A 16,113-nucleotide genomic window follows, 5' to 3' on the forward strand; every position below is an offset into this window, starting at 1 on the left:
TCCTACAATGCAAGCTTTAGCGAGATGAGCTATTTATTTTTTTGATACAACGAGAAAAGAACAAGCTAGGGCCGAATAGAAGACAGTGGTAATGGTAATGAAGCTAGCTGTATGGAGGGAAATGAGATATGAGGTTAAGGCTGGAAATTGGTTTATGTAAATTAGAGAAGCGTAGACCATCCTTAGCAGTACGAACAGCGCGAATCAGGTTGGAGGCGTGGTTAAAGGCAGCATGGTTACATGGTAGATGTTCGGATTAGCTGTATGGAGCAGCGACTAGAAGCGTATGAGCCGGCTGACGGCTGGTGGGACTTACCTTTGACGCATGCACCGGTTATCGGGTTGCATGGAATGCCTGGTGGACAGTGTTCGCAGCCGGTCGTCACCTGGGACGGTGTGTCCTGTTGGATGCAGTTGCAGCCATCGCATACAGATCCCGACGCACAGTCGGTTGACTTCTGGCATTGGCAAACTGTGAAGAAGAAGGATAATGTTAGTTACATATAAAAGAAAAAGTGCAAGATTCGACAGCTTCTACTCACGCTTTATGCAAACCGGTTCGTGGTTTTGCACTTCGCACTCCTGACCGGCCTCGCACGGATTACCGGCTTGGCACGGGTCCATGCAAACGCCGTTGACGCAGGATCGTTCCACGGAGCACTCGTCGTTGTGTCTACATCCCAGTTCTGCAAAATACACATCAAAGCGTTAGTGCGATTCATGCAAGAGATCCCCCTATCGGATTCGACGAACGGTCTGATCGTTTTCCGTATTACATCTCGGATCTTTACTGAATGTAATGAAACTACTGAAAAGTTTGGTTGGGTTTTCTACTAGCTACTTGAGTACGCATGACCAAGACTACACATTCTACGCAAGCCGGTTGTCGATAAGCTAAGCATAATCAGCAAGCAATTTCTAAATACACATATACATAAACAGAAGCAAGCAGGAGTGTTTTTTTTTCGTGTGTTAGTGTACAAAGTGGACAAAGTTTCCCAACCACCAGAGTTGTAGATATACACAGATGTATTATTCACAGCTACGTTGTAGAATACAGGAGGAGATCGTTTTGGGGGTTACGAGCCGCGCAGCATGCATCAACTCTCGGAGTTTGTGCGCGGCCGTCTATACACACAACTTCACTATACAGAAGGGCTACTGGAAGAAAGAAGATAGAAAATACCAGAATAATAATGAATCTAGACGTTTCGATTTGGTTTGTTTTGTACAAAAAGAAACAGACAGTGGGATGCTGCGCTAGAGCAGAATACGACATGAGCTGTTCAAAACAGAAGGTATTTATCCGCTAGAAGAAACTTGTCTTTGTGGGGGAGGTCGACATTCATGCGGCTGCAAGCGTCCAGGATGCAGTACAATGAGGCCATGGGGCAGCGCAGTGGTGCCACATTGCGAAAGGTAATGATGGTTCTAACAGAGGTGGTGTTGCAGGTGCCATTCAGTTCTCTAGCGATGATTGGCGCTGGGATTCGATCGGAACGGCACCGCGTTCCACGGCGTACGCGTACTGTCGTGAGCTTCGATAGGATTGTAATGATCAGATACAGAGAGCAAAGAAGAGGGAAAGAATCGATAATGGCACTACGAGAGGCCATCCCCGGCTAGATGAGATGAACCCATCGGGAGAAGGTGGATGATGCATTCCGGAAGAGTCGTCGCGCAGGATGAGCGTTCGATACGGCGATGTTCAGGTACTGTGTGAATTGTGGGCACCGCACGAAGCTTCCCACAGAAAAAGAGAGTAGGTGTGCTCACGACAGGTCGTACTGCGCGGATCGGCTGCACCGGATCAGCCCCAGCGACGATCGACAATGAGAAAATCTTGTGGACAAATTACCTGATTCTTCTATACAATTTGCTGACCCAACCGGATCTGCTTTATTGCAAAGGCACTTGGGTTGGTGGTTTATGGTCAGACATGGGATGTTATTGGGACAAGGAGTGCTGACCACACACGGATCGACGCAGACGCTTTTGGAGCAGGTTTCATTCGATCGACAGTTCTCTTCAGTAATGCAACTTTCCGGCGTCATCAACGGCTTCATCGTCGTTGCCGAATCATACACATGCGTAACTACCTTCTGTAGATCTTCAGTGGTCACCTGAGTCGTTGCTTCTTCGTCAGCCGTTACAGTTGACGTTATCCGCAAAGTTGTCGTATCAACTTGTGACGTTTCAGTAGCAGTAACCCTTCCATCTCTGCGATCAGTACTCGTCTCAGTCACCACCGTCACCTTTGTCGACGTCTTCACCCCTCCTTTAACCGTAGTACTTTCCTCAGTCAGCTCCTCGCTGTAATCATCATCGTTCTCCTCCCCATCATACGCACTCGTCGACAACGGAATGCTTCGATCACCCTCAGTTTCGTCCTGCGCCGTAGTACTAGCTTGCGTTGTCGTGCTCGCACCCACGTCGTCCTTGCGATCCTTGACGGGTTTAACCGTCGCTTCTCCACCGTACACGTACTCGTCGTACCGCTCGGTGGTGCTGCTGCGATTCATCAGCACATCCGGCAGGGTCGTCGGACGGGTTAGCATCGTTGGCGGAATGTCCGTTTCCAGCTCGGTAGTCTTGCGGTCCTGCTTCACCAACGTATCGACGTGGGTTGGGCTCTTGGTGGTGGGTAGCACGCGCATCGTGGTGAGGTCTTTGACGTCAAGGGTTGAGATGGTCGTTTGGGGGATTGTTGGTACGGTTTCGGTTAGTGTTGATGTTTCAAACGTTGGAGCGGTGGAGGTTGAGAGATTCTTACGAGTGGTGGTTTCGCCATATTTCTCTGTATTGCTTGAGGATGACGGCAGAGCGGTTCTTTCTGTAATTGTTGTCTGATCGTCAAACGATGTAGTGCTACTGGTTTGTACGTTACTATCAGTTATTGATTCTTTCGTATTGGTGTATGGTGAAGTGGTTGTCTCTTCTTGATCGGACTGTTGCGTGAAGCTTTTTGTTGTTGGTTGAGAGGTTTTCTCTGTTACTGTTGCTGTATAACCGGAAGCAGTTGTTGCGTCGCTATCTACCTTATTTGTGCTGTCGTAAGTAGTGGGTACTGTCGATGACTTAGAAGTTTCTTCTGTAGTTGCTGTACTTTCGTCATACTTTGTTGTGCTATCAGTTGAAGAAGGTAGTTCTGAAGTTGCTTCTGTTTGACTGAGTGTTGTTCGATTCTCGTCGTATTTCTTTGTTACACTTGTAGTCGTTCCTTCAAAAACTGTTGTTCGTTCTTCATACTCTGTAGTGCTTCCAGTTGATACATTTGTATCGGTTGACGGAGTGGAAGTAGCCAGGTCAGAAGTGGTTACTTTTGTAACACTTGGTGAAGTTCCTTCAGTTTCTGTTGTGCGATCGTCATAGTCTGTAGAGCTTCCAGTTGATGCATCACTCTCTGATTCCTTTGTACTGGATGACGGAGTCGAAATAGTTGGTCCAGAAGCAGTCTCTCTCGGATCTGATGTCGTTGGACTCTCTTCGTATTGTTTTGTAACACTTGATGTGCGATCTTCATAATCTTTAGAGCTTCCAGTTGGCACGTTAGTTTCAGTCATCGGTTCTTTTGTACTAATATACGGTGTTGATGAACTCGTTTCATATTGAGTCTCAGTTCGGACAGTGCTTGTTGGTTTAGTTGTTGCCTCTGATTCTGACCAAGTCTTTTCAGTTCCAGCCTCGGTGGTAGTTTCGGTTTGCCCGATTGTTGTAGGTTTAGTTGTTGACCAAATCTTCTTGGTTTCTTTTGTTGTAGTCACCTCTTGAGCGAATCGATCTGTGCTTGTGATGGTCATGTATTGTGGAGATTCCGTACCATTTGAACTACCCACAGTAACCAACAGATTCTCACCGGTCATCGTCGTCGATCGGAACGGTGTTTCGGTGATAGCCGGTGGCGTACGCTCACCGCTCGCTGTCTCCGTAATGGTCGTACTATCAACATCCGGCTCCACCGTGCTGTACACGTCCGATCGATCGATGCCGTCGCCTGTGTACGCGTCTCCGCCGTACTCTTCCGTGGTCGTCGCTGCGTCCAAGCGTCCATCCGTGGTGGTCTGCAAGGTGGTGGAGGTCGTCACTGGGACACACTTTCTGCCGGGATTGCCCGTATACCCGGCGGGGCAGGTGCAGACGGGGGCGTGCGCTTTGACGGTGCAGTCAGCCGATTCGCCACATGCAGCGGAGGACCCACCACAGGGATCAAGACAACGGCCCGCTAGACACTGCAACCGTTCCGTGCCGCAGTCGGAATGCTTCGAGCAGCGGCGCGGTGCTTCTTCTTCTTCTTGTTTTTGTTCATCGTGTTTTACTTCTTCTGTAGCTGTGGAGGTAACGTGTATAATTGGTGTGTTAAAAACAAGGTTTGGTAAATACAGGAGGAGTATTTGTTTTAATACACATTTATAATATACAGAGATATAGAGTGAGGAGGGGAGGTTGAGAAGGTACATCGTTGATGCAAGTTATTGGTTTTTTGCTATTATTTACACGTACAGGTCTTGTATAGTAGTAGGTTCAGTAGGGTAGTAGGTATAGGTGGTAGTAGTAGGTAGTGGTAGTAACAGTGAAAGCACAGTAACAATAGTAAGTGATACAGAGTAGTGGAAAGTGTGTAGGTGAAGAGTAAAGAGTGTGAGTGTAGATGAGTATTCAGAATAGAGCTGGACAGCGAACTGGGTTCGGCTGTGGCAGTTTAGACAGCGTTTTGCGCTTGTTGTTTGTTTGTTGAGCCAAATGGGTGAGTGTATTGCATTTTGTTTTTAATGGCAGTTTGGTTGTTTCTTTGACAATTTGTTTATTTTCTGAGCATGAGCATGTGTGAATGTTGAGGCGTCGTTAATGTTTTTTTTGGTTGTTGTTGGTATTCCAATTGGCGTTTTTCTTTGGCTTTGGTCATTGAATTTGAACGTTCCGATCGTTGTGGTAGTGTGTAGTGTTGTTGAACGGTAGCACTCTAGGTTGAGTTCAGGTCTCTAAGGGTAGAGGCTCGAGAAATATTTAGACTAATGTACATAGGGTCGGCTAACAGTACGACAGCTGTAGAAGTGACCTATTACGATAATGTCCTCATACTATTACATTCTTCTATATGAAACAGAACAGTAACTTCGGAAGGGAGAGAGAGCAGTGATTGTGACACATACAGAAGAGTAGAGGGGAAAGTTCAGACGAAACAGACAGATGTGGTAAAGGTAGATCTGAAAGTTTGAATTTTGGGAGTGTGGTCCTAATTCTTTGATTGAAGAGAGATACTGGTAGATAGAGGTAGAGCTGTTCTATCATTGCGCTAATCGCCGCTAAGTTGTCTGTGGTGTATGTTACCTTTCAAGCATCCTTGGTGGGCATCTTTCACGAATCCGGGAGGGCAGAATTTACAGATCGGTTTATGGTCTTCGACAAAGCACGGTGTGTCGTCGGCACACTGAGTGCTTTCGCAAGGGTTTACGCACTGATAGTTACGACAGGCGAGATCCGACGGACACCCGCTGTCCCGGAGGCAGATCGACAGGGTCGGACTACAGTCCTTCATGCAGACGCAAGCCGGCTTGTGGTCCATCACCATGCAGGCTTTGTCCTCCGGGCAGGCGGGTCCTCGGGTAGCCGTGGGCATACAAGGGTTCAAGCATTTGCCGTCGATGCAAGCCATGTTCGAGGCGCAACCGTCATCTCCGTGACATTCCCGTTTCTCCGGAGCACAGATCAGCTCTCCGTAGTCGTTCACGATGAAGCCGTGCTTGCAGACGCAAACCGGCCGGTGCCGTCGGGAGATACATTTCTTGTTCGGGTCACACACGTACGTGGTCGGTATGGTGCACGGATCGTTGCACTGGCCGCTGGCGTCACATCGCAGTGACTCGTCACAGTCGGCGTCCTTTTCGCACGCGATCGATACGATCTTGGGATCGCTGGGCTTTTGCGTGGTGGCCTCTTTGCATTTGGGATCGGGCTTGCACTCCACATTCGGTCTACCGATGTAACAACTTGGGCACGAACAGCGCGGCCTGTGGAGCACCGTTTGGCACAGGGCATTATCGCCACAGGCTCCTCGCAGGGAGCAAGGGTCGGAACACTTTCCTCCGATACAAGCCTTTTCATTGGGACATTGCATATCGTTCGCACAGGACTCGTCTAGATTTGGTTGTTGTGATGATAATAATAGGATTTTAAGAATAGTACTTGGTGAGTGTTTTTGTGGTGTGAGTGTATGTGTGTAATGAATGTTTGTGTGTGTATGTGTGTCTGTACCTAGTACTGGGGCAAATGTACCAATTGCTAGCCATTCGGTACGTCACTGCTCTGTAAACCTAATCTTCAAGAGGGTGCAACATAGGTCAAACTTGCATCAATACTAATAAAAGATCAATCAAATCGGTGCAAACTTCTATCACAAATACAATCAAATCCCGTGAATTGGTCCATTTACCCCAAAACTCCTCGGTATACAAACATTCGCGAACGAAGAAATTATTTCAAAAATAGTGGAAAAGTCAACAGCAGCGTTATGCCTGACATCTATGGTTTAACTTATATCCAAAAATACTAAACTAAGTAACGGGTTAAACTCTGAGTCTGTTGTGTGTGGCTACCAAAGTGCGGGAACTGTGGACGCTAGATTGGAATTCCGAGCACGTGGAACGTCCTCTCGGTACGTTTCCGGCCGCTTTCTCACAATAACAGTACATCCAACACATGCGCTCTGCCCGGGGAAGACACGATTTAATTTGGAAAAAAAACTAATAAGTTCAAACCGGATCGACTGCGTCATCGAGGGTCGACTGGAGATTTGGTTTTTATTTTTGGAAGGAAAAGGGAAAAGTAAGTGAAATGTATAATTGTTTCGTAAGAGAAAAAATAGTTTGAAGTAGAGATAGAGTATGAGAAGAAAGAGGAAAAACAGAAATCGGTATGTACAAGTGAAAAACTTATTCTTAGCCAATTTGCAAACACATCATCTCATAGTACTGACAAACAGGAGTTAGGAAAAAAAACTAAGATAATAAAAAACAATACATAAGAAGGTAAAACCCAACATCAAAAAACTTGTTTCCTTTCTGTGTGCAGGATTGTGTACACAGCCCGAGCCTAACACGTGCAAGCAATGAACAACTATGTGAGAAGTGCCCCGTCCACAGTTCCCAATCTGCCTGGTCTTTTCCAAAAGTAACAAAAAAAGGGGAGTATAAAACTATTTTCGTGAAATAATTTCTTTGTTAGCGTGTGTCATATTAATACTAAAACTAGAATTAAAAAAAAATATATAAAAAAAAAACAAATAAAACAAAAAACGCTTCAAATAACCACTAACAGCTAAAACGAATTGTGTGTAGAGTTTTTGCTTTTTGTCGGTTGATGTTTCCGATCAATCGCCGTGAGAGGACCGTGGGATGACGCTCTTTTTTACGCATTTCAAGATTTGTATGATGTCGCTAACACCCGGTGTGGAACCGACCCTGGCGAAGGTTCCACGCGGGCAGGTCGAAACGTCACGCGCGAAATAAAACAAATTTTAGAAAAAAGAGGGCGCAGATTGGGTAACCGCGTTAACGACAGCGACATCTCGTTGTAAACCGTTTCAAGGGTTGTGTGTTTGTGTGAGTGACTCTCTCGCTCTCTCTGTGTCTCTTTTTCTAGGTGAGGGTGGTGAAAGGGGGGGGTTGAAAATGTGCCGTTTTTTTGTACAAGGGCTTATTGCTATTGAAAAACGCAAAACTTGTGGAAAAGTTGAGTCGTGTAGTGCGAGGGGGGAGGTGTAACTCTGTAAAACTCTTTGTATAACTGTAACGTCCAATGGGGTTCCATTTTTGCTTGTTTGTGTGATGCCAATATTTTAGTGTGACAATCGAGTGTCTCTGGATTGCTTGCGGCACTGCACTGTGCAAAAAGTGTATAAACATGCTTGATACAGATCTGCTGCTCTGGTGATACCGACGCAGGCTGCAAGCCTTCCAGAGATAAACGATTTTTTTGTTTGTTTTTGAAATGAATCGATTTGAAGCTGGTGACTTGTATGAATCTCTGTAACGTTACTGGACTAGCACATTAATCGAATTAACGAACGACTCGTTAGACAAAACATGATCGATTAAGGTCGTGCCTGGAATTATTCTCGAATGAAGATGGGGGGGGGTTTCGGCAAATACGAGAGCGTGGGAGGTAACTAAGAAATCTGTGAATCAGTCGCTTAGCTTGGTTTGGTATGAAGGTAAATTAAAAGAGACAAACTCTAAACAAAATAACGATAACAATACTGGTTCGAGTCTACGGGATGAAAGTGGTGGCCACTTACCGTTGCGGCAGATAAATTGCGTGCCGTCTCGAACGCATTCGCCTTCGGCACAGCCGGTCGTTCGACAGTCGGTGACGGTTCTTTCGTTCGTACCTTGAGAGAGGAAGAATGCAATTAGCTACATGACTTTCACAAACCACTAAGAACAACTTACATTCAACATACGGATCGCCTCCCGGGTACAGCGGCGGGCAGTAGCACTCGGGTTGATCGTACGCCGTAACACGGCACACGGCCTTCTTTCCGCAGGGGAACTCGTGGCACTTGTTGGTCTGCTTACCCTCGCACAGGCAGCCCTGCCGTGGATCTCCCATGCAGCCCGGTTGACACGTGCACTCGTACCCGTTGGCATCCTCGCGACAGACGGTGTTCTCTCCGCACGGATTCTGCGAACAGCTGTGCTTCTGCAGCGGCTGGCACTCCTGGCGGGCGTTTCCGAAGAATCCGGGCGTGCACGAGCACTGAGCCTGGCGGTTCACGACGCGACACTGAGCATTCAAACCGCACGCGTCGTGCTCCAGGCACGGGTTGGTACACTTTCCGGCGACACACTTCTTGTCCAGTTCGCAGTCTTCGTTCGTTTGGCATTCGTATTGGACACATCCTTCCCGAGGATCACCCTGGAATCCGTCCGGACACAGGCACAGCGCCTGGTGATCGGCAACCTGGCAAATAGCGTTCTTTCCACAGGCCTTTCCTCCAGCGCAAGGGTCGATACACTTCTTATTCGTACACGATCTCTCTCCAGGACAGTCCGCGTTCGATCGACATCCGGCCATGCAGGCTCCATTTTGACACAGCTGCCCAGCTGGACACGATCCCGGATTACACTTGGCACGGCATCGGCCACGCTGGCAGGTTTGTCCGCACGCGCAGTCCTTGGCTTGTCGACACTTGTCAGCGCAGTAAATTCCTTCTTCGTCACAGTAGCAGTATGAGTTGCACTTTTGCGGTGGTGGCGCGCAAGACACCAGCGGATTACCGAGGTATCCACTTGGGCAGCTGCACTGAACTCCGTGGTTCACCACCGTACACTCCGAGCATGAGCCACACTGTCCAAGCACCGTGCAAGGATCCGTACACTGCTTGTTGATACAGGCCTGATTGTTCGGGCAGTTGTTGTCGGTTCTGCATCCGGTCTGGCAGATTCGGTTCTCGCAGATCAGCCCGTTCGAGCACGAAGCGTCGCTGTTGCACACCGTTCGGCACGTTCCTCGAATACAGCGTTCATCTGCCAGGCAGTTTTGATCGTTTCTGCAAGTCTGCATACACGTATTTCCGTAGCAAGCTTGTCCCTTGGCGCAGTCACTTCTCGCCTGGCACGATCGCTCCTCCGCTCGGCATCCCACCAGGGGATCTCCGACCAGCGGTGCAGGACAAACGCACTGCTTGCGATGATTTGCTACCGTACAGATGGCGTTTGTTCCACAAGCCGTCGGCTCCTGGCATGGATCAACGCATTGCTGATTCACACAGGCCAGCTCAGCCGGACATCCCGCGTTCGACCGGCATCCAATCATACACGTCTGTCCCTGGCATACTTCTCCAGTACGACAGTCGTCATCTCGTCGACAAATCGGCTTGCAAGTTCCTCGATCGCATCGTTCGTTGTTCAGGCATCCCTGATCGTTGGCACAAATCGGTCGGCACACGTTCTCGATACACGAAGTACCGTCCGTGCAGTCTCGGTTCTCGGTACACTGCAGCGCAGGGGCACGAATACAGCCAATCTTGGCTGTCGGACTCGGAACCATTCCGTTGATGCACGAACAGCTCGCTCGATGGTTCACGACCGTACAGGCCGCGTTCGGACCGCACGGACTATCGCGGCACGGATCCGTGCAACGGTTGTTGCGACACGTTTCGCTAGCACCACAGTCGTCGTCCGAATGACATCCGTACACGCATCGTCCGTTCAGGCAGATGTGGCCCAGGAAGCAGTCGTTGTCCAGGCGGCACGTCACTGCAAAATATAATTTTAGATTACAAAATCCAGATTCTCAAATTTTCCCCAACTTACGCATGCACTGGCCTCCGATGCACTTCTCGTTGAGCGCGCACTCCTGGTCCGCGCCGCAGCGCGGCAAACACATCGACTCGTGGCAGGCCATCCCCGGGGCGCAGTCGGCACTGGAGCTGCACAGCACGGGCACGCGGACGCACTCGAGCGCGGGATCGCCGGTGAAACCGGCTGGGCATGAGCACTGTTTAAAGTGGCCAGCCATCCGGCACTCGGCGTTCATGCCGCAGGCCGTGCCGGCCTCCTGGCACGGGTTCACGCACTGGCCCTTGGCGCACACCTCGTCCTGGTTGCACTCCTCGGTCGCGGTGCAAGCAGCTGTTTGGATTTGAAAGGGTTGATTAGAACGCATGGAAGAGGGGATTTGAACTGCTGTGGAAGTTTAAATTTGGTTGGTTTGTTGGTTGGATTAGAACGCGTGACGTGTGAAATTCGAATATGAACTCGGATTCTCGTGACTTTGTTAAAAAACGTTTGCTGTTTTGAGGGTTTGTTGCTGGACACCATGGGGAGGTGCATTGAATGTCTTTATGAAGAATTAGTGATTCGGTTTGTATTGAGTTGAGTTTGGAAGTGATTTCTAAGAGCAGTGGACGATCTATGAATGAAGTGCTCGTTTGAAGTGTTTTTGATTGCTGAATAACTACGTAGCTCTGAAGTTTCTGAGCGGGGTTTGCAACGAACTCACTTGATACCGATGGCAGCTAAACATCTGTCTGACTTTCAAGAATAAAAACTCTCAAATTGGAAACAAAAGAAAATTATACTGTCAATAGCAATACTCAAATGGGAAAACTTACGTTTGCACACTTGTCCGTAGCAGTACGAATCTTCCGGGCAGTCATTGTTCAGCTTGCACGGCAGAGGCAGTGCTTTGCAACCGTTCAGCAGATCCGTCGGATTGCCTTCGTACCCACTACGGCACTGGCAAACGGCTTGGTGATTTCTTGGCTGACATTCGGCGTTCGGACTGCACTGTACGCTTTCGCACACGTCCCTACATTTGGGCTCTCCGCCCGCTTGGCTACACTCGGCATTGTCGGGACAATCGGCGTTCGTTTCACATTCGGCTGCCTTCTTGCAGCCGGTATTGTAAGGATCACCAACCAATCCAGCTGAGCACGAGCATCTGTACGATCCGCGACTGTTTCTACACTTGGCGTTTGGTCCGCATGGTGATTCCTTACAGAAGTCGATTAAATTACATCCAATCTTTGGATCTCCGGTGAATCCCGGTTGACAATAGCACACTTGTTTGTGGTTCTCCGCTGAACATAGCGCATTTGCGCCACAAGGCTCTCCAATCAAGCATGCAATTTTACAAGTATGGTTCTCGCAAGTCTTGTCCGATGAGCAATCTTCGTCCGATTGACATTCTATCTTTCTACACGTTCCGGACTTGTCCTGGTAATATCCTGGCTTGCAGTCGCAAACTGCCGAGTGATCCCTGGCGGAACACTCCGCGTTCCTCCCGCACAGAGTACGTCCCGAACATGCGTTTATACACTCGGACCGTCCAGTTGAATCCACAACGCAGTTTTCGTCAATGTCACAATCATCATCCGTTCGGCACCTGAACTCCTGCGTGCAGATGTTGTTCTGGCAGAACTGGAAGTCCGGGCAGCTAGAGTTGGTCTTGCACGTCGGCTGGCACACTCCCTGTATACACAGCTGATCGCTGATACATTCCCGATTGCTCGAGCACAGTGCACTGCACACTCCAGCACTACACTTCGTTCCGGCAGGACACTGCTGATCGCTGTTACAGTACTGCAGTGGGACACATCCCAGCAGCGGGTTTCCAGTTGTTCCGGGTTGACACGAGCAGATGGCCAGGTGATTCTCCGATACACAAGTAGCGCTTTGGCCGCAAGCATTGGTTAGCGAACATGGATCGACACATTTGTACCTGATACACGTCTGGCTGGCTGAACAATCGTTAGCTTCCGAACACTCAATCTTGGTGCATCCCTTCTTCGGATTTCCTCGTGAATTTGGTGCACACTCGCAGACAGCTGCGTGAGCAACGGCACTACAAACGGCGTTCTGTCCACAAGCATCCTTTACGTCACATGGGTTCTTGCATCGCGCAGCTTCGCAAATCGCCGTAGTTGGACAGTCCGAGTTGGTAATACATTCGTCTGGACTTCTGCATCCACTGTTGATCGGATCTCCAACCAATCCCTCAGGACACGAGCACGTGTAGCTTCCAGGCGTATTCTGACACGTCGCACTTGCATGGCAAGGATTCGTTTGACATTCATCCATGTCTTCGCATCGTCCTCCAATAACGTCGTATCCTTGGAAGCAGGTACAAATGGCCTCATGGTTCTCGATGTGGCAAGCACCCTTTCCGCAGTCTACAAACTCACACGGATTGATACACTTGTTCGATTCGCTGTGACACTGTCGCTCCAATCCACAATCCTCGCTGGTCAAACATTCCACGCGGAAGCATCCAACGGTCTGATCTCTTGCATCGCCCAGATGTCCCGAGGGACACTGGCATGTGGCTTCATGGTCAACGATTTGACATTCGGCATTGGCTCCACACTTGACTGTCTGGCAAGGATCTTTGCACTTTCCTTCAACACAAGCCAAGTTCTCAGCGCAATCGGCGTTCTTGTAGCATTGATTCGGAAGACGACATCCCGGATTCGAGTAGGCGTCTCCAACCGTTCCCTCCGGACAAGCACATCGGTACGATCCCGGTATGTTCTCACACAGCGCACTCTCGTGGCACGGACCATCGGTACATTCATCAATGTCGGTACATCCGAACGGAGTGCCAATGAATCCCTTCATGCACTTGCACTTGCTCGCCAAACAAATCTTTTGCGATGGACAGTCCGTATCCGTGCTGCAGCCTGGCTGGCACGTTCCAGCTTCGTTACAAACCTCTCCAGGCAGGCAGTTGTTGTTCGTGTAGCACACCTTGGCGCACATGTTGTTGTGGCATCGTTCTCCAACTGCGCAAGCAGTATTTTCCGAGCATGGCAAGTTACACTGATTTGCGATGCACATGTGTCCGGCGGCGCATTCTGTCGAAGTTGTACAAGATGCTGGCATTCTGACGCATCCCTGTTCCGGAATCGGATTTCCTTCGAATCCAGCTGGACATTTGCATGTCGTAATGTGGTTGACACAGCTACAGATGGCGTTCGGTCCGCAGGCTCCTTCCGTTTCACACGGATTCTTGCACTTACTGTTGATACAGGCCTTCGCTCCGTCACAGTCCTTGTTGCTTCTACATCCGAGCAAGCAGCTTCCTGCGATACAAGCTTGTCCATCACCGCATTGGGTATGACTTGAGCAGGGCTGCGTGCATACGTTACTGACGCATCGTTCGCCACCCGAACAATCCTGCGTGTTACGACAAACCACCATGCATTGACCGTTTTGGCAAACATCACCACCACAATCCAAGTCACTCAAACATTCGCTGACAAGTCGTACGCAGCCATCTCTTGCGGTTCCGCTAACTCCCGGAACGTACTTTGCTTTACAGCTGCACACCGGTGTTCGGTTGATGACCGTGCATTTAGAGTTGATTCCGCAAGCATTCGTACATGGATCGACGCACTTTCCATTCACGCAAGCCGCATTTTCCGGACACTGAAGATCTCCGTTGGGACAGGCTCCCTCCGGTCTACATCCGGTCATTGGATCTCCCACCTGTTCCGCTGGGCACTTGCAGATGTGTCCGTCTGGTCCCGCTTCGCAAATGGCCGACGGATGGCACGGACTCGGATCGCAAGACTTGAGCGGCGTACATTCTACATCGGCGATCGGGTTCGCTTTGTACCCTGGCGGGCACTGACACAGCGATCGATGGTTCTCCGCTATACATACGGCGTTCTCTCCGCAGGTATCCTCGGTACAAATGTCGAAACAAGTGTGCGTCATTCGGTTGCACATTTGCGTCGGTGGACAGTCGTTGTTGTAGACGCACGGCACCGATTGGCATCCTTTCTTGAGATCGTATGGATCCCCAGCGTACGATCCTGGTGGGCACTGACACTGGCCGTTGTGATTGTTGCTAATGCAAATCGCGTGTGGTCCACATTGAATGTTTTCGCAGGCCGGTCGGCATCTCAACGCTCCATCGTGCTGTACGCATGCGTCCGACTCGGCGCATTCAGCGCTTGTGAGACACTTGTTCTGAAGTTCTGGACGGCATCCGTTTCGGTCGTTCGGATTTCCAGTGTATCCTGGAAGGCATTGACAGCTTCCTCTATGATTCGACGATACACAAACCGAATTTGCCGGGCACGTAAACTCCGCACATACCGGCGTACACTTGAGAATTCCCAAAACATCTTGACGGCAAGCCGCCACTTGGTGACAATCTTCATCTCTTGTGCAGTCTGGGATGGATGGCTTCTCGCATGCTGACGCTACCGGATTCCAGACGAATCCATCCTGACAATGACAGATAGGGTTGTTGTGATCATCAGCTTTGCAAACTTCATTAACTCCACATTCCACTACACTGCATGGGTTGACGCACGATCGCAGTCCAGTTTCAGTCAAGGCGCAGATTTTCCCACCACTGCATTCGCTGTCGTCCTTACAGCCTTCAACAATCTTTGTTGCTTCTCGTTGGCATCCAAGCGTCAGGTCTCCCGGACTTCCAACGTATCCGCTCGCACAAATGCAGGTCGAGCGATGATCATCCGACACACAAAGTGCGTTTGGTCCACACTGTAGCTTACTGCACGCATCAACACACTTTCGTACACCTTTTCCGTACTGGAAGCAAATCTCTTTGTTCTTACAGTCCGCATCGTTGTCACATTGTCCTTCCTGTACGCATCCGCTGCGAAGATCCTTCGGGTTTCCGGTGTACCCAGGTGGACAAACACACTTTCCAGAGTCGCACGCAGCTCTCGGACCGCAGGTGGTCTTCGCGCACAGATCCTTGCATGATCCACGTTCACACGTGTACCCAGGTGGACACAGCGTCTTCTTTCCGCACTGACACCGTCTCGGATTGTCACACATATTCTTCTCCATCGGTGAGCACATTGTAAACGGATTTCCAGCGAGTCCCGGCTTGCAGCGACAGTCGAAGCTTCCGGCACTGTTGATACAGAGCGCTCCCTCACCGCACACGTTTCCCGTCGAGCACTCGTCAATGTCTTTGCATTGCACGTACGGATTACCGATGAATCCATTCGGGCAAACGCACTCTACGCCGTGCAACGTTTCGCGGCATTGTGCGTTAGCGCCGCACGACGTGCTGCTGCAAGTGTTGCGTTGCTTCGCCTCGCACAGTCCGTACGGATTTCCGCTCGTTCCCGGATTGCACACGCAAGTGTTCTGTACGACGCCGTACTCGCAGTGTGCGTTCTGGCCACATTCCGGTTCGCAGCTTGGTGTAGTGATGGCTGAAAAGGTACGTTCGAGTTATGGTTTTTGGGAAGGAAGTCTTCACATTAGCTGATACTCACGAGGCATACAAAGCATTTCCGGATTTCCAACAAAGAACGGCTCGCAGACGCATTTTCCAGTGGCACCGTCGCAGGTCGCTCCGATTCCACACACAACTCCGTCACACTTGTGCTTGCAGCGTCCGTTGATACATACTTGTGGGTCAATACATGGTCGATTCGCTGAGCACTGATCCGTAACGCAGGAACCACCGGGGAAGGGATTACCCATCTCCCCAGGTGGACACTTGCACGTGGGACCACTGTTTGTAACGATGCAGATAGCACCCTGACCACACATGTAGCCGTTGCATTCTGTGAAAAAGAAAGCAGTGTTAGCAGCTGTGATAAACACTACACGATGTAAG

At 49.7% G+C, this 16,113-nt stretch overlaps 1 protein-coding gene across 1 annotated transcript in view; it reads right to left on the reverse strand.

The window, feature by feature from the left end:
- LOC6048482 overlaps positions 1-16,113 on the reverse strand; it is a 174,947-nt gene that overhangs the window by 60,692 nt on the left and 98,142 nt on the right. The window contains exons 10-18 of the mRNA XM_038257982.1: positions 15,767-16,060; positions 11,114-15,703; positions 10,314-10,631; positions 8,448-10,256; positions 8,294-8,386; positions 5,329-6,135; positions 1,859-4,327; positions 543-686; positions 317-472 (exon numbers count right to left, since the gene is read on the reverse strand). Of these exons, the coding sequence (XP_038113910.1) occupies positions 317-472; positions 543-686; positions 1,859-4,327; positions 5,329-6,135; positions 8,294-8,386; positions 8,448-10,256; positions 10,314-10,631; positions 11,114-15,703; positions 15,767-16,060 (10,680 nt within the window). The remainder of the gene's footprint in view (positions 1-316; positions 473-542; positions 687-1,858; positions 4,328-5,328; positions 6,136-8,293; positions 8,387-8,447; positions 10,257-10,313; positions 10,632-11,113; positions 15,704-15,766; positions 16,061-16,113) is intronic.

The sequence above is a fragment of the Culex quinquefasciatus genome, chromosome 2 (genome assembly GCF_015732765.1).
Source record: "Culex quinquefasciatus strain JHB chromosome 2, VPISU_Cqui_1.0_pri_paternal, whole genome shotgun sequence".
Lineage (NCBI taxonomy): Eukaryota > Metazoa > Arthropoda > Insecta > Diptera > Culicidae > Culex > Culex quinquefasciatus.